Genomic DNA, 18,643 nt, shown 5'->3' with positions numbered 1-18,643 from the left:
TTTAAGATTGATAATCTATTTTCTTACCTGATAGACAGTAAATTTAATCCTTAGAAGATACAGAATAAAATCTGTCTGCAACAACGCTAACTAGATGTTTTATTTGTGATGTGTTATGACAAAATGATCAGAGAGCAGCATGGGAACAGTTTGCCATATCTTTCATAATATCCTATTTAAGTATTAAAAGCGCGAGGGCTTCGATGAAGAACAACTTAAAGTCTTGTAAATATAAGCTAAATTATACTTGCTTGGTTGGAATAACGATCTATCAGCCTTTACAAAAATCGTACCTACAGTTGGTACCTATACACATAAACTAATTTTCAAAAAGTGATCTTTTTTTATTAGAAGCCCTCCGGTGATTACTCTAGTAGGCAGTCCTTTTCTATTACTTTTTTATTTGTAATCTATTATATTTAATTAATAAATAACATTCAACAAACGCTGTCTTGTACATATTTATCCTTTATCTTATTGCTTTTGAATCTATTCTATGCTTGAAGTTCTGCCGTCAGTTCTAGTGTGAAGATAAACTATTCCTCGTTGAATGAATAGACACCCAAAAAACTAAAACGCAAGCTCTTACTTCAGCGGACTCAACCTTAAGCTTTAGCAAGTAGTTTTTATTACCTACTTTTGTTTAAACTTGTAGAGGCCTCACAATTATTTATTTTTTCTCTATGGGCCTAGCATGGTGCGTACGACAAGCTGTGACTAAACTTTATATCGCTATCAAGGCCGAACTGTGACAAAACTACAGAGATGCTGTATAGGTTAGGTAAAAGATAGTAAAACACAAAATAACATAATAATTTTATTGGTTTAGCAATATACAACATATCTACAAACTACAAGGCATTCACAGTTAGAACTAAAAACTAAACCGCTGGTGTTTTCAACATTGCTCGCAAATACGAGGATGTAAAAACACAAATTTGTACAAACATAATCATTATAAAACTAGTGTCAGGAATAAGTTACAACATAATAGAAAACAATTCATAAAAATATAACACTTGAAGATAACTGTAATGCATAGTTACTATGTCTGACATTGAAAAAAATGGCGAGAATACCTAATCGGATTTAAATCTCAATTCAACTTTTTGTGAGTATATAATTCCCATGATAATAATACGTTACATATCGGATTGCTATGTAAATGGCGAAAAAACTCATTTTATGGTAGAAAAAGTGCATTTATGAAATAAATAATTTATCAACATTAGAGGTATAATGCTGCGCTGTTGTTTATGAAAGCGCGAGGAAGGTTTGACTTGTAGGGTCTGAATAGCTGTATGGGTGGGATGCTTATTGAGATGCGAGGCGATATCGATCTATTTCATTAACTAGCTATAAAAGTACCTTAAAAAAAGGTCATATTTTTTTCCCACATAGATTTTAAGAATTTTAATCTACGATACTGGGGTGTTAATATCTATCGTTTGTTATACCTCTCACGTCACTTGACTGTAAGAGAGGCTTATAAAATCAACAATAATTCATAATACATAAATAAATAATCACATCCGTGCCCTCAACTTTACCTAGAGCTACAGAGGTCAACTGTTTCCTTCTCACTAAAGAGGTCTTCACTTGCGTTTCGTTCGTTCTTTTTCCCTTTCATTCATTCACTCGAGTACCTTGAAGGGCAGCGGTGATTGGTCGGCGGTTCCTGATGACGCGCTGAAGTAGGGAGATACGTCGGACAAGTAGTTTCTGGGTAAGAGACCTATGAGCAGGGCGAGCTTGGCGGCTATTGGGGCTTTCTCCGCGTCGTCTATGATGGTGTCCTGATCTGGCATTACCTGTTGTAAGTAAAAGTTGTTGATGTTGAAGTCATATAAGGACTGATAATGAAAATGGGGGTTATAATGTTGATTTTTTAAGCATGCTTTGATGCTTGCCGCATGATACCAAAATGCGACCGAGCGGCATAGGTACATAGCTTCCAACAACGGCATCGAGTGGTTCAAATCTATTCCATTCGAAGCTGCAAGGGCTATTAGGGTAATTCAAATAAATAACAAATTACCTTATCGGCCACATGCTTCTGTATAAGTCCGTCTCCGCCCACGTAGAAGGTCGAGAATCCATCGTACCACCTGTTGAACAACATACAGTTTAGGGAGTGCCCATGTATTTAGAAACAGGCTGGCGCCTCGTACTTAAATATTCAATTATTGCAATAAAAACACTAGGATTGGTTTATGAGTGCGCTTTATTAGTATTAACAGTTTTATCACTTGTCAAACCCACAAACCATTCGTGTTTGCATGAATCGGTGTATAGTTGGTTCGTGGGTATAACGAGGTACAAAAGTGCACTAGGTAATGCAGCTAACTGCCAAAAATCGTAATTATTTACACACAATGTAACTTACAGTTCTTGGTCCTTGAAGACTTGCTTCATGTCCCACAGCTTGTACTTCCAGAACGTGAAGAAGATCTTCAGCCCCGAGATGCCGCGCACTCGCCACCGCATTCTGAAAATTACATAGTTCTTCTTTATAAAAGTATTCGTAAATAGTGAAACACTAATTTTTCACGCTGCAAGAAAGGCTAACTAGCACCGCTAATTGGAAAAATAAACTAACTTATGTTTAAAAGTGTTTTTTCTAAAACTGATAGGTAACTTCATTCATCATGCTAATTAACCTCTCCCATCCCGAAAAATACGAGACAATTAAAAACCTATTGTGTCTTGGTTAGCAAAGGGTCACGGGACGTTAACGATTATTTTTTTAGAACCTATCTCCTTATACCTAGAAGGTCGAAAGTTAAATAAAAAAACACAGCAGTTTCTTCAAAATTAAATTTCATCATGCTAATAAACCTCTCACATACCGAAAAATAAGTGACAATTAAAAACCTATTGTGTCTGGGTTACAGTAGTCACCGGGACATTAATGGTTATTTTTTTAGAACATTCATGAGTTTATTAACTTCCTAGTAAAATCTACAAAAGTATATTTCGCTCACTTGATGGTGGAGTCCTCGGGGTGCGCGGTGATCTTCATGACCTCGAGCTTGACGTACGCGAAGCGCAGGTGCCCCACCGTGCGCAGCAGCGCCACCTGCTTCACGTAGTGGAACAGACCGCTGCAACACACGGGACACAGCTCTGGTTAGTATATGGTATATATTATATAATGGTCAGCTTCATAAGTAGTTATACGTAACTACTACACTTGTCAAACTAATGACCTATTCAAATCTCTACCGAATCGCCGTGGGTAGGTAAATAGATAGTACATAATTATGGCAATAGGAAATATCGTTACATAGCGCTAGTAACCTTTTGGTTTGGATAACATACCAAGACGGTTAATAAAATAGCTACTTAGGAAGCTGATTATACTTTACACTAGAGGGAGGTTGTTGGGGCCAAAAGGTCATAGGGTCATTATTTGTAGGATGTGCACAATCAGCTGATGACAGGTACAGATAGTTGGATGTCACTCCCTTCTACCTACCAAGTACCTACCCTATCCTAATGGAAACTGCGGGTGAAAAGTGACACCACAACTCCGCCGCGTACTACACTCACATAGTCTTTTTAAATGTGACTGCTAGGTAGAATATGTATAGGTAATCTGCTGCATATAGTGCTATACGAAAGTGGTCTTATTAAGTGATGTTGAGTAGAATGAATAGATTCATTTAGCGTTTGTTACAAATATGCTAACAAAAAGTAACATGAGATGATGAAGGATATTCAGGCGAGATATCTTGCCTGGCCAAAAAATATATATATGTATATGGACGAAAAATATAAAAATTACAATTCCAAAAAAATATGGGGATTCAAATCCATTTAAATGTAAAAAACCCATTACAATAGTAAAAACCGTAAAAACAATATTGCTAACTCACGTAGTAGTAATACCGCGAATGTTGTTCACAAATATCAGCTCTGGGTGGTAGATGGAGTAGTCCATGGGCTTCACAAACAGGTTCGGCATCTGGAAGATAATATCCCGGATCAGATTACATCTTACTGTTTGTAAGCAGGACCTGCTAAAAGGCTCTTTGTCGCCCACGGAACCCAATCAGTTTTTTTTTCTTTTCTTTAAACTCTCTTTATGCTGTTTATGGTGGGTGGAAGTCTTTTATACCAAAATTAAAACCTACAGGAAACATTTCCAGAAACCCTATTTTCATGTCACCTCTCTAATAACAAATGGAATGCATTTCAATCAGTCCATTAGTTTCACAACTACCAGGCAAGCAATGCACACAATATACATACTCCCTCTATTCTATTTTAATCTCTGCAAGGGTAAGTACCTGCACCTGGCTCTCTCTAATGGAATTGTGCATATTCCCAAGGTCCCCAACTCCAGGTTATTGGGGTGGTGGGTTCACATTAATATAGATATGCTAAATATACAGGTATCAGGTACCTATGCAGGTTTCCTCATCATGTATTCCAAGAAAACAAATATCTTTCTACCACTTACAGTTTCTGATAGCACCTTGTAGACATGCTGTAGCTGCTCGTTGCTGGGAGCCCCGGTGGGGGTCGGGGTGGGGGTGTTCTGCGTGGAGGATGCCAGCGCCGGGGACAGGTTACCGGGACTGCAGTACGCCACCGCATCTCGCTCAAAGTCCGACAAACAGGTTGGTTCAAATTGTTGCTGTGGAGGTTGAAAGATGAATTTAATGGCAGTTTTAGTTTTTGTGTTTGGTACATTTCATATAATTTTATTTCTTTCTTTTAATAACTAAGTTAATTGTTTACTGATAATTTATTTGATAAACACAATTAGGTCAATTTCAATTATAAATGTGACAAACCTCTGTATTAAATCTTGTGAAATCAATATCATTCATACAGACGGGGACCGCTCTCTGCTCCACATAGTCATCAGACGTGAGACTCAAGCTCTTCACTTCTATCCCATCCTCATCAATTTGTAATGGCTTCCAAGATTTTATTTGGACATTTTGCAAACTGTGTTCAGGGTGGTGCTTGTAATCATCCAGAGAGACTTCAGGGCTTCGTGGCGCCGTCTGGCAGCACGAGATCGGCCGGGTGTTCAGAAACTGCAATGTACATTGATATAACCTCTATAATCAATTAATCATGCATTAATTAACCTAAAAATATTTCTTCTAGTGCTCAATTTGTAAAACATTAAATCAAAACATATCGTATAAAATTTATTGGCTTTTAAAGCACATACATATGATGTATATTGTAATGTGTAAATTAATTATTAGCAGTTGCCAAGACCAAGGTTTCATGTCATAATCATAATACATGATAGTTTGCAGAAGAGTTGCATTAAACCAAACGACACAAGATTATTCAGCTCTTAAATAATATTATTATTGTAAGAATATAATGAATTAACAAAGAGATGACCACTTGAGCTTAATTTACTTACATCTTCTAGAAATTGCGTCCGCAGTGCAATTTTCCGGGACAGTCGGTTAGTGTGGTTTTTAGTCGATACAATACCGTGTATCGGCAAAATTTTATGGGACAGGGAACGCAAACAGATGGCCATTTTCACATAAGCGATTATATCGTACGTAGACACTGGAATTCACAAAATATTTTATATTTTGCACAATTTTCCGACATCACAATCCGCAAAACCTGTCAAAGTAAAAGAACACAAATAGACAGTTGACATTGACAGCTGATCAATAGGCTGGCAACACAGGCTCACAGAATATGTCACCAAGAATAGTAATATATTTATTGCAACCTAATAATAACAGTAAGTGCGTTTATTTCAGTCTATCAACATTGTTCTATGCCACAAATATATTCAAATAACAACATGAGCAAGGTACTATATCACAGGTTCAAGAAAAGCGGCGACGGCGCCTACGATGATAGACGTCTTCTTCTGCCTTGGTCTCAGAATAATAATCACTGGTCGCCATAGTGTCACAACTCTGTGAATTTTGACATTTACCATAACCACAGAATATAATACTTTTTTTTTCAGTGTGTAATGGTGTGTTTTCTTGAAAATCTTTGAGCATTTTTCTCAAATTTAATTTACCACTGATATTAATGAGTGCCACTCCTAAAATGAATTCCTCACAGCTTCGCAACAAAGCGAATGATTTCCTGAATTCAAAGAGACACGCCAACAACCTCGCGGATATATTAAAATTGTTTGAGGTAAGTACAAGCGCCGCCCGATTAATTACGACTTACAAGACGGCATGTTTTAATGCATTTTTTTCTTTATTTTTAGGCTGAAACTGATAATTTCTCACCTCTGCTGCTTACGATAGAGGTGATATTTACGGAGCTACTGAAAAGAGGCGATTTAGTACAGCACATCGAGCCTTTGAACCCGTCAGGTATTGGACCTTGCTATACATACTTCTACGTACTTTATATGTTATGTTTGTTTACTGCCTACTCAATGACTCCTTGTATAGACTATCATTAAGATAGTATACCTATCAATGATTGATCAATTTGATTGAGAGTGTTATGACCTAATGCAATCATGTTCATTATCAAATGAAATCTAACCTAAAAACTACACCTTATAGCCCAAGAAGCCAGCCACTGTGTTAGGATGTACCTATTTAGCAAACGGGATTAAAAAATTAATTTCCAAATCTCATAAAAACCCCACCTATGTCTACTAATTCTATTAAAATTTTATCAACAGTGAACACTCCAGAGGCGCAATATGCGAAATGGCTGAACGAGTGCTACGAGACGGCACTGAAATGCACTCTGAACTGCATCAAGATGGGCCGCATGAGCTCCCGCCTGCAGGCCCTTGTCACCGCATGCAAGCTGATGCAGGCCGAGGGGAAATATCCACTGGAAGAAAGTGTTAGCTATCAGTTTCCTGCTGTGAGACTGAAGGTATGAACAAATTTTATTTTGAAATAATTTATTAACTTATATTTTAATATAAATTGACAGGAAAGACCATCTTCCGTTCAGCCTTTAATAGTAATTTAACTAATTAATGTATTGTTATACTACCATTTGTAAATAAATAATACACCATTTATGTAAATTCCAGAACATATTCAGCATGCTACTAGACTCGGAGGTGTCAATGGCGGCTCCCATCGCTCGCTTCCAGGAGTTCAGCGAGCACCGCGACGTGCAGCAGTATGGGCTGAAGGTGTTGCCCACCATTGCTTACCGAAAGTATGTTAATAAAACCGTGTATAATATTACAATTTGCACTGTGAAAATTTACCAACACAGATTTCTAAAAACTTTTTTTAGTAAAACTATTAATATCTTGTGAACATAATTATGGAAGTTAGGAAAGTTGCATATTGCTGCTTCACTCAATGTAGTTTTTATGTAAAGGTAACTTTAATCTCACTCTTGAAAAATCTGTCCTAAAACTCATAAACTACCAACTCATCAATGATACACCTACGCCAGGAACCCCTCATCAGTGTACATGGAGAACTACCTGGAGCTGCTGGACAAGCTGCTCTCGGTGCAGATTGTCGTGGATGGAGCCGTGAAGAGACGGGCTGATGATGACGAGAAGGGGGAGAAGGTGCTTTGTGATGCTGAAGGTGAGTGTGGGATTCTATGACATAAATGATTTCCTTGAGTATAAATATATGATTAAATTGTAGTGTTTTTTGCTTCTAGAATAATCCATTTCTATATCCATTTGATTTGCTTACTAAAATAGGAAAGCGTGAAAATAGATTTTCGTTCATTTATTATGTCAGTAACATATACCAGAGCTTGAAAAGCGTTCTTGATTATGCTGAGAGAATAACCGCCCAGGGCACAGTTGATACGTCACTCAGAGAGCACCATTTTTCCCCAGTACTACCCACCTCTACATCCATCTCTCCCTCCCCAGGCAAACCCTCCTTCACCTACAACCCGGCGACCTGCCGGCGCTACGCCAACCGCTGCTGGGGCTTCGCGTGCCAGTGGGCGCTGCTGTCGGCCGCGGGGCCGCGCCGCCGCGCGCTGCTGCTGCTCGTGGAGCGACTCATGCCGCTGCTGAGTAAACCACAGCAGGCGACCGATATGCTTTGTGACTGTCTTGATGCTGGTAAGTACTTCGAACGCTTTTAAGGATCGCACGCTTTATGAAAGTTGGCAGCGCGAAAATAGCTCTACATATGTATTTTATATAGACTACCGCTTCGCATACTAATGCACCAGGTCATATTGACATAAAATACATTCGTCCGCGTTATGATGAGCGCGATCTATCTTGTGTTGGATACAAATGATTCGCCGAGACCGTAATATACCAGTATACTGCCGAGACTTGAGTAGATAAGCCCGCATTCGCAATAAAACATCATAAGGCCGGGCACTAGTGGCGCCCCCTCGCGTGCCAGTGGGCGCTGCTGTCTTGCGCTGGGCCGCAAGCGTCAAATTGGCTCGCAACGGGCCGCATTGTCATATAAAATACATACGCCCGCGTTATAATGTGAGGTATCATGCATACAAATATTTTCGACAGGACCAAAATATACTATACCTGGATCTTTTATTCGACGGAATTCTGACAGTTATCTACTTTTGACATGTCAGAGATCACAAACCTTTTTTGGCTGAGCCCTTTTTTCAATACGAGTCTGGAGGGCCACTACCAAAATCAAATGAACGAACGAACAAGAGCTCGGCTCTATCTCGTTGTATTAAGCGTGCCGATTGCGTGACAATTCTTGTTCGTTCGTTCGTCGATTTAGAGAGTGACCCCCCTGACCATCTAAGTCTAAACTACTCTATACATTTTATTTGTTAGTGAATGTACCTATCCATTTTATTAGGTGCGGCGACCCAAATTAAAAGGGGATATACCTACGGTGAGTAATAATTACGTCCCTTTACATCACAAAAATAATATACTTAATTAAAGTATAAATTAATAAATAAAGAAAAAATATAATTGATTATTAAAATATCTAATCGATTACTAAATAATAATAAGAGCGGTGGTAGCTCTGTCGGGTAAGCGCCCGCTTCTCACGCAAGAGATGCGGGTTCGAATCCCGGCACTGACATGTACCAATGAGTTCTTTTAACTTAAGGCTCCAGACTTCCTCGAATGAAAATGAGAATCTGTCAAAATTTGCGAGTTGAACTTGAGGGGCGAGGGGCGCTCCAGGAACAATGACATGAGATCGTACCTATGTATAAGCAATTTTACAGACACGGCATTTTGGTAATAAAAATGTATGACATAATTATGTGAATTTTATGAATGCGTATTTGGTGCGTCAGTCGGTGGCCATTTTAATAAAACATCAAAATTTAAAGTGAAAGTCGACAAAGTGGCCACCGAATGACAATATACAGGTGTCCAAGTTAAAGTAGGTACTTACCTATACATCCGAATCATAGTCGCACAATTCGTTATTCTAAACAACTTTTGTTCTACGATTTTTGGAAATTCGTGAAAAAATATATCTACTCTCCATAGTAAAAACTCACATTACCAACAAAGTTTCTATGAATTGGAAAAAAACAACATTCGCAAATATTCAAAAGTATTAGAACAAAATCAGTTTAGAATGACGAGTTGTATCACTATGATTCGGATGTGCACTTTAACTTGGGACAATATACACAAGTTAATGTAATCCCGTAAGGGGTGATGACTGTTGCTACATTTAATAATTATTGCAACAAGATTTTTTTTCATTCTTAACAACTTTTACTCTCAGTTTCCTCCGCCTGCTCTGGTGGTTTTGCCCATATTTTGGTGATAACTTTATCAATTTATGTTAGTTATATGGATTGTTATAAAGTTAATTTAGGTAATAATTTTTTTTATATAACAAATATCTGCCCCGACCGGTTCGATTCCAGGTCGGGGCAAATATTTGTTTAAACACAGATATTTGTTCTCGGGTCTTGGATGTGCCCGTAAAATGGAAATAGGCCCGCCCCCTATTACATTGGGACTTACACAACTCTGGCGAAAAGTGGGTGCAGTAATGCACCTCTGCCTACCCCGCAAGGGAGTACATTAGTACAAGGCGTGAGTGTGTGTTTTTTTTAAAAAAATTTATTCTAATTATTGGTTTTCAGTAAAAATAATAATATATTATGTTGAGGTATTGTGTCTAAACTAGTTTGAATAATGTTAGTACTCAAGAACTGTTTTTTTGTTTAAACATAAATTTTACCAAAAATAAAAAAAAACAATATCAAATATTTCAGAAATTTCGGATTTAAGGCATTAAAGGATTCAATCAACTGAAAATGAATACAATAAAATGAATTTAAAGGAATACATCGACTTACAAAACACCCTGTTAAAGTATTATTATATATAAAGTACATAATGTTACATGTACATAGGCCGATATAGTCCATGCTGGCCTAGTGTGCCGCTTGTTTTGGCACAAACAAGGTGGTTCTGAGAGAGTTGTTGGGTAAGTGGGCAACCCGACGCCAGATGTTCTCAAGCTGCCCGAAGGCCTCTGACTAGGCTTAATGACTGCTGCTGAAACAGCAACCGAGACCCACGGCTTAATGTGCCGTCCGAAGCACGGAAGCGTCCAGGAAACCACACTAAGTATCTCTTTTAAATGATCAAAATGATACTCCACTCATCGACTGAGACCGTAGCATAAATTTTCATCGTGAACGTGTAAAATTCATCGAGTAATTTTGTATGAAAATATGAACAGCGCCCCAGGCGGTCGGTAGCAGAACTAAAATATATACTAAGGTCTCAGTACTTTTTGCAGGTTAGATTACAAGATGGACATTTTCACAGCCTCAATACTATTGAATGTATATGTCGCAGGCATCTGGTTGAATCTCCTTTTTGATTGAATCACTAGCGCGTTCATTGGATGGCGCTACTCAATTGTATGGCTAAAGGACAACTCGTCAAGTCGTTGAATGTAACGTTCGACGTCTTGACTGAACGTTATTCAGAGAAGTCGTTGAATGGAATATAGTATAGCAACTTTGTAATGACTGGTTAGAATGAACATGACCAGAAAAGAGTCAACAAAAAGACTATGTTACAAAGCTCTCATCTCACAAATTAACTAAACAATAACAATAAACGTACCTTGATATTGTTGTTGAGAATTATCCAGTTTCGCCAAAAAAAAACTTTGAAACTATCCGCCGGCGGCGTAATAATAGGTAAATCCATGTTGTCACACTATTTTAACACAAATAACGCACTTTAAATCTAATTTATTTGCAAAAAATAACAATAAAGGTGCTTTTTGTGTCAGCTGTTAGCAGTTAGACACCAAATTTGGTTTTATTCACCACCTGTCTGATTTTAAGCCGTTAAAATTTTTAGTTTTTTCAAATCCTATTAAATCACACCGTTTCGCATTTCAAATACTAACAAGTCCATTGCGGCCGATCACAGAGCGTAATTTTTTCAACATGGCGTCAGTCTTGCTGAGAATTTCGAGGTTGTGGTTTGCGCTCTTAGTGATTTTTAACTCAAATGAATGAAAATGTGGATCAAATTGTTATTGTTGCGCTCGCAATAGAAACAGGTTGAAGACTATAGCGACTATAGCAAGGAAAACTATGGCGAAGTAAGTTTAAAACCCCTTTTTTTCCAACCCACGTAGCATCTTCGTAGTAAACACAGGGCATTATCGGGTAGAATATACAGTAGGTACTTACATTTTGGCCTGATTTTTTATTTCTACCTCTGCCACCTAATATACTTTCTATTTTGAAGGGCCTGGTGATTTTGTAAAATAAAAACTTTATAAAATATAAATCGGTATTTTTCAAACAACTATAATTCCTTAAGTGTCATATAAAAACAGCATAAGTCCTGTATGGGCATATAAACTGTTATAAGTCCAAACTGTTTTTTTAACTTTTCCGTATTTGTATGAATGTTATAGTTGTTTTGTTTATAATAATGCAATTGTAAGGTCACAAGTTAACTGATTAAATCACTGGGTAAGTACCTACAGTGACCATTAAATAATAAAGAAAACGAAAACTTCCTTTTCCCAAATTTTGTGTGGAGATGACTTATGGCAGTCGAACTAATACTAACACAAATAATTTATTTATCGACTCATTTATGGGTTCCGTTTTTACCTTTTGAGATACGGAACCCTAGAAAGGTTTCAATAGATTGCATGATTTCGGGGACTAACTCAGAATAAGAACACAGTCTATTGCATAATTGACAACATTTCAAAATTTTACACAGTTGAAATTCGAAAACCATTTAGAGATATGGCTCTAATATTCACAAAAAAAAATGTTTCGGTTTTTTCTATTGATTAATTTCAGAGAAAAACATAAAAATCTAAATTATCATTCGTGACATCACGATGTGGCATAATAATTAAACGCGCTTTTACTTTTAAAACATGAACAACAAAAAAACATGTTATGTCACTTTGACAATGACAAACATCACTCAAATGTCTGTCACTTTTATGTGTCTTGTCAATGACGAAAGTTCGTGATTGGTTCTTGCCACAAAATAAAGTTGAAGTTGAAGTTGATTGGTCCTTGTTCATGTCAAGTTAATGTCATCCAACTTTTTTTTTTTTAGGTTAGGCAGGCAACGAAAATATTTTTATCCCAAGCCTCGACGTGACGTCACTCATATTATAAATATTTTGAACTTTGAAATTAAAAAAATATATTAAAACATAGAAATATTAAGAAATAAAAAAATACGGGTCATCTAAATTTGTGATATCTCGTCGAAAATAAAATAAAATCGGTGAGCATTTTATTTGAAATGTTGTCAATTATGCCTCATGTCATTTCTTTATCTATGCCTTCATAGCTCTATAGTTCAAAATGTAAACAAACCAAATTGTATGTAACATTTCTAAGCTTTATTCATTAAAAATGACTAGTAAATAAAGTTTTCATCGCAAATATGTAAGTATAATAATATCTGTTCTCATAATTTGTTTATTTAATCAGTTTTTGTAAAATATTTTGAAAAAATAAATTGGCGTGGATTTTGCGTCTGATACCCCATTTACACTCTCGCCTCGGCCCTCGCCTCCTCGCTCGCCTCGTCACTCGTGCGGAGGCGCGAATGTAAACACCCACTCGCGTGCGACGCGAGTGGGTGTTTACACTCTCGTGCAGAGTTCAGTTGTCTTTGAGCTAGCAACGATGGAGGACGTCGAAGTTTTAGCCGCAACAATAAAGAATTTATGTATGATCACCGATTACTTCGCCGTTTATGGACCGATTTTGAAAATTCTTTTTTTTATGTATTGGGTTGAGATCCCATTTTTTTTCAAATTTTGATTCCACCTCCAAGGGTGGGTAAAGGGTTAAAAACAGGCTATGAATTTCCATTTTGGGTACCTATTAACCGATTGTAGTTAATGAAATTTAGAAAGCACATAGGTATTTTTAACATTAAAAAAATATGATGGTGACCTTGAGCTGATCTGATGATGGAAACGGAAGGTAGTCAAGGGAACTCCTCAACGGTAGGTATATAGCAACTACTTCGTGTTTACTACTGACTAGTAGGACTTATAGGTTTCTTTTGCTTCTTAATTTTGATTGTCAATTATTGCAAATAAACTAAGTATAAATAAGTAATAAAATAAAATAATGATAAAAAAACGACTTCAAAATACCACTAAAACGTAAGAAATAATTTAAGGTTTAGACATGGTTTAGACCTATTCTATGTGACAGTACTAATATATCTAAGCAGGTAAGTACTGCTTTTATTTCTTACGTTTTAGTGTTTTTTTATTTTCATTATTTTATTGAAATATTTACTTATATGAAATCAAATGTTTCGTCTTGCGATCAATCCATTATACAACTGAGGAAAAAACACTACGTTATAATTATACGACGACGAACACAACCTGCGCGGCACGATGTAGAAGCCAGAATCAAGCGGACGCGAGAGTGTAAACACCCGCTCGCGTGCGACGCGAGCTCGACGCGAGCTCCTTTGACTCGTGCCCCAAAAACCGCTCCGGACGCGAGCGCCGCGAGTGGCGAGGCGAGCGAGGAGGCGAGCCACGAGCGTCTGTTCACACTCGCGCCTCGCCCTTCGCCTTGTCGCTCGCCTCGCCACTCGTGCGAGAGTGTAAATGGGGTATGACGTGGTCGCCGCCCGGGCGACGACTGAACAAAGTCAAAAGTCTGCCGTTTTCAAAATGGCTTCCATAGTATTTTGTATGGACGCGATTTCAACTTTATAAACTCGTAAAATAAGAAAATGATAGCATTTCTTTAAAAAGTGGCTAAACTAGATTGGTCTAGAGTATATTTGAATTGGTATTATTACAATGCTTTTCTTGATTTAGTTACAGTTTCTCGTAACAAGGGGCGTCAATATGGCTCTACGCCCGTTTTTGCTAAACAGAGCCATGTTTAGCGCCTAATAAAAGTATCAAATTGAACACCAAAATGAAAAAATATATATTTATCGGGAAGCTGAAATCCTCTACTTCAAAATTAATGTAAATTGCATCTCAGTAATGCCCTTTGAATACCTATAAAATATATATTTGTTTTCTGTAAATTCAGCGGTTTGAGTGTCTGGACTCTTAAGTACAATGTATACCATCGCTCTTACGGTGAAGGAAAACATCTTAGGAAACCTGCATATCTAGATTTAGCACATCTAGATATGTGAACCCACCAACCCGCAGTGGACCAGCGTGGTGGGAAATGGTCCAAGCTTAGGAAGGCAGTTTAGACCTTGGGGATATGCAAAAAGGTTCCACTCGAGAGAGCCAGATGCAGGTACTTTCATCCCCAAAGAGAATAGAATAGAATATCTAATCATTATTAATACTAACCGATTATGATGATACTTAGACTGCTCAATGTAAGCCATTAAAAAAATGTATAGTGGCAATTGGTTCAATCTTTTCGGAGATATGCGTGGACAAACATTATAAACATACATACATCTATAAAATTTTGCAAGTATATTTGTTTGTTGTGCAGTCCCAATAATCTTACATAAGTACATACATAACAAGTATGTACCGAATAAAGAATCTTTTTTTGAAATCGATTAAAAAGGTTTACTTTCCCTGAATTTAGTAGGAATGATGCCAGCTAAAGAATAAAATAAAGTAATTAATATGAATTCCATACATAATCTGTCATTTTATTTTTTTATTTCCCAGTAATGGATCCAAATTTTTCCTTTTTTCGGTTAAGAGCTTTTTAAGTAGCATCACTTTTGAAATGTCAGAATTCCGTCGAATAAAAGATCCAGGTATAGTTTATTGCACTAATTATTTTTTTTGGTCAAACTGCATCTGAACTGCAATGTGCAGTTGAAATACAGTCTGTCTACAGCCTTACACTGTAAATATCTAGCTATGATTTTCTCCCCAGGCGGCCCAATCAGCATGCTCGCCCTGCAAGGAGTCCTGGAGCTGGTGCGGCACCACAACATCGAGTACCCGGACATCTACGACCGCCTGTACGCCATGTTCGAGCCCGCCATGTTCGCCACGCGGTACAAGCGGAGGCTGATGCATCTGGCTGACATCTTCTTGAGTTCCACGTGAGTACTGGCATGGAAAGTTATGTGATTCTGTATTTATAAAATTAGGGTTTTTTAATTTTCCTTCTACTATAGCATCGCGTATAGCACGAGTATCTGAATAATGATGACGATATTGCCATCAACCTAATCCAAGTAAAAAACCAACGGCAATGTTTAAGAATAAAGACATAACTGTAGAAAGTTTGAAAAACTGTTGAATCATAACCAACAGCCAACGGGTAGAAGTGCCTTAGCTAGTAAAGAGCGCAAACGCATAATGAAACTTATGTGGTTTAAAAAATCCACTTAATAATTTAACCATAATTTCCACAGTCACCTACACCATAATTTAGCTCAATCTCCCAACATACTAGCTAGATCAGTCACTCAACTAACCAATTCACCTTTCCATCCACCAGCCACCTCCCCGAGTCGCTAGTAGCTGCCTTCGCCAAGCGCATGTCCCGCCTGGCGCTGCTCGCCTCGCCTGAAGAAGCCGTGGCCTTAGTGGGCCTGGTGTCGTCACTGCTGCACCGCCATCCGGCCTTGAAGAGGATGATCTGCTATGAGGACACGCCTGCTATTAGTGAGTCTTTATACCAACAGTTGTGAGGCTCAATAACCTCGCTGTTGCTCTGCCAGAAGAATGATCCAATACTAGGACCGACCCTCCATCAGTGGCTATGTCTACTATCATTGCCTGCCACAGCCAACTGACTATTTCCAACCCTTCCACTATCCGTCCAATAGCAAGAATCGAATCGTATCAACAGATGGCGCCACCTCTCTTATTAAAAATGCACCCGTGTAACATCTATGCCTCCATTTTCAAAAGTAAAATCGGATTTTATCCGTAGATGGCGCCACAACTCTCATTACAAATTTAAAAAAATTTAAACCTGTGTAACATTTCCCCATCTCTCCCCCAGTGTCCAACGATCCGTACGTAATGGAAGAAACCCTAGCCCGGCGCAGCGGCGCGCTGGGCTCCTCGCTGTGGGAGCTGCGCGCGCTGCGGCGGCACCACGCGCCCGGCGTGTGCGCCGCCGCCGCCGCCGCGCTCTCCGCCGCGCCCATGCCTGAGCCTATCAGTGATGACGAGGTGAGTGAGAAAGAGAGAAATAAAACATTTTAAAGACCTCTCCCCATTTGGAAAGAAAAATGGAGCTATAAAACTAAACTGAACGGCCATAGAGACCAGGTTACTGTGTGTCATCAGCACTAGATTATTGAGCAGTCGATCGTTGCCGCCGCGCCCATGCCGGAGCCCATCAGTGATGACGAGGTGAGAAAGAAAGACGGAAATAAAACATTTTATAACCCTCACCCCATTTGGAAAGAAAAACGGAGCTATAAAACTAAACTGAGCCGTATTTGTACGGCCGTACAAAGCTGTAAATCAGCACTAGATTATTGTGCAGTTGATCGTTGCCGCAGCGCCGATGCCTGATGCTATAAGTCATAATGAAGTTAGTATACTTATAGCACAGTCATAGTGAATATACAAACAATAAAAAAGACCCTGGCGCGACGGGTATGTTTCTACTTGACCGAGTGACGGAAAACATCCGCATAAAATTTAAAAATTTAATATTTTTATTGCACCTACACTCTTGACCATAACTCGTGCACTGCTGAATAAGGGTCAGCGCACACCAAGAGCAGAGCAGAGCAGAGCATATTGTGAAATCATTGAAAAATTAATCTTATGATAATTCCATACATTTCAAAATTGAATACACGTCCCAACTTGATGCTCGACCATGCTCGAGCTTTCTAGTAAATGTTCGAGTATGCGTTCTAAAGTTTGCTCGACCATGCGCGAGCATTTTGCAGTTCGGTGTGCGCTGACGCTAAGGAACAAATAGCGCCAAATATTCCGTGCTAAGGCTTCCTCATCTAACCACTGCCGGCTATCTAAAGTCCCAAAATTTTTATCCCTATCCCCTCTCCCCACAGCTGTTCGACGCGGAGGTCAAACGCCACTTCAAGACGATCGAGCTGAACTTCCTCCGGCCGCAGGGCATGGCGCTGCCGGAGGGGGAGCGCCTGCTGCAGTACTGGGACATCATGGCCTGAGCGAGACGGAGATAGGTGGTATTGGGCAGATAGAATGAGAGAGAGTTTGAACTCGAGGTTGACCCAGAGCGTGACTCGAGAGTGATATGTCATGTAAGCAAAACAAAGAAATTACGGTATACAAAACTCTGGATTAAGCTCGAGTTAAAACATGGATTTGTGAACTCCATAGATGGTGAGAAAATATGACCTTCGGATATTCGGCCTTTGCAGTAATACCTGTCAGATCAAAATGTATGTTGAACAATACTAGACTTTGTATTCAATGGCCGTGAAATCTACATACGGCTATTATTTTTCACTTATGTATTGTTATCTATGAAATAGGGTCTATTCGTATTGTTTGATTTGATAACATGTATGATCGGTACCTCTTAGTTAAAAATGCACCAACACTAACAAATTATTATTAATTTAACTAATGTATACTTATTATTAAGGAGCCTTGAAGTTAAGAAAAGTTGCAAATGACCTAATCAGAGTTATGAATCAATTTTGACGGACTTGCTGGTTGACATTCGTGTTTTTGGAATACTTTTAAATGAATAATTGTTTGAAATCATTTGATACATAATTGAAAACTACCCCATACATATAACATGAAAATTCAAAAAGTTAACTTTAAATGCCTTTAATGTAAAAAACTACATCTACTTTTTTAAGTGCATTTCACATTTTTGGGCCAGAACACCCTGTATATCTTAATATAATAATAAAAGGATATCGTGTTATTTGTTCTTTTAGTTTTATGACTAATATATTTTATACTATTTGTAAGGAGCTAACTGGTTCAGTTTTTAGTTAAGTTTTATATTTATGCCATATATCATTGTGAGTCCATGCTGTGTCGTTTATAATTTTGAAACCTCGCAGGAACGACGCGGCTGGGGAACAGTTGTTGTGAGTCGACATAACGCATGTCCGAAACAAAACATCAGCAAAATGTTTATCTTATTTGTGATTAGTAGAATACCTAGCACGGGGCGCAAGATGTACACAACGAGACGTGGTAAAAGTTTTGCGTCACGCTCGGTCTCGAGCCCGCATGATGAGCACCTTTTGCCACGTTTTTTGGTCGTGCGCGTCTTGCATCCGGTGCTAGGTAAGCAGAAT

General features: G+C 38.4%; 2 protein-coding genes across 2 annotated transcripts; one reads left to right on the top strand and one right to left on the bottom strand.

The window, feature by feature from the left end:
- Positions 1-804: 804 nt before the first annotated feature.
- Positions 805-5,635, bottom strand: LOC105398632 (uncharacterized protein C6orf136 homolog). The gene is made up of 8 exons (XM_038108072.2): positions 5,396-5,635; positions 4,803-5,051; positions 4,466-4,642; positions 3,879-3,967; positions 2,985-3,104; positions 2,387-2,488; positions 2,039-2,108; positions 805-1,811 (listed from the first exon to the last, which is right to left on the bottom strand). Exons 1-8 carry the CDS (start codon positions 5,516-5,518, stop codon positions 1,635-1,637), a joined length of 1,107 nt encoding a protein of 368 aa, XP_037964000.1. The 5' UTR covers positions 5,519-5,635; the 3' UTR covers positions 805-1,634.
- A 314-nt stretch (positions 5,636-5,949) lies between these two features.
- LOC105398631 (nucleolar complex protein 4 homolog B) lies at positions 5,950-18,446 on the top strand. The gene is made up of 10 exons (XM_038108494.2): positions 5,950-6,147; positions 6,224-6,332; positions 6,653-6,855; positions 7,019-7,149; positions 7,396-7,535; positions 7,835-8,032; positions 15,298-15,469; positions 15,871-16,037; positions 16,381-16,553; positions 17,411-18,446. The coding sequence occupies exons 1-10, from the start codon at positions 6,037-6,039 to the stop codon at positions 17,528-17,530; spliced, it is 1,524 nt and encodes a 507-aa protein (XP_037964422.2). The 5' UTR covers positions 5,950-6,036; the 3' UTR covers positions 17,531-18,446.
- The last annotated feature ends 197 nt before the right edge of the window (positions 18,447-18,643 follow it).

Source organism: Plutella xylostella, chromosome 15 (genome assembly GCF_932276165.1).
Source record: "Plutella xylostella chromosome 15, ilPluXylo3.1, whole genome shotgun sequence".
Lineage (NCBI taxonomy): Eukaryota > Metazoa > Arthropoda > Insecta > Lepidoptera > Plutellidae > Plutella > Plutella xylostella.
Note: the sequence above shows the minus strand (reverse complement) of the source record. Positions and strands in the feature narration are given on the sequence as shown.

What these genes read in the sequence shown, in the direction of transcription:
- LOC105398632 (XM_038108072.2), bottom strand. Translation starts at nt 5,518, where the DNA reads ATGGCCATCTGTTTGCGTTCCCTGTCCCATAAAATTTTGCCGATACAC. An exon ending in TCACAAGATTTAATACAGAG is followed by an intron (nt 4,643 to 4,802) that starts GTTTGTCACATT and finishes CAACCTCCACAG; the next exon opens with CAACAATTTGAACCAACCTG. An exon ending in CCCGAGGACTCCACCATCAA is followed by an intron (nt 2,489 to 2,984) that starts GTGAGCGAAATA and finishes TGTAATTTTCAG; the next exon opens with AATGCGGTGGCGAGTGCGCG.
- LOC105398631 (XM_038108494.2), top strand. Translation starts at nt 6,037, where the DNA reads ATGAGTGCCACTCCTAAAATGAATTCCTCACAGCTTCGCAACAAAGCG. An exon ending in GGTGCTTTGTGATGCTGAAG is followed by an intron (nt 7,536 to 7,834) that starts GTGAGTGTGGGA and finishes CTCCCTCCCCAG; the next exon opens with GCAAACCCTCCTTCACCTAC. An exon ending in TGAGGACACGCCTGCTATTA is followed by an intron (nt 16,038 to 16,380) that starts GTGAGTCTTTAT and finishes TCTCTCCCCCAG; the next exon opens with TGTCCAACGATCCGTACGTA.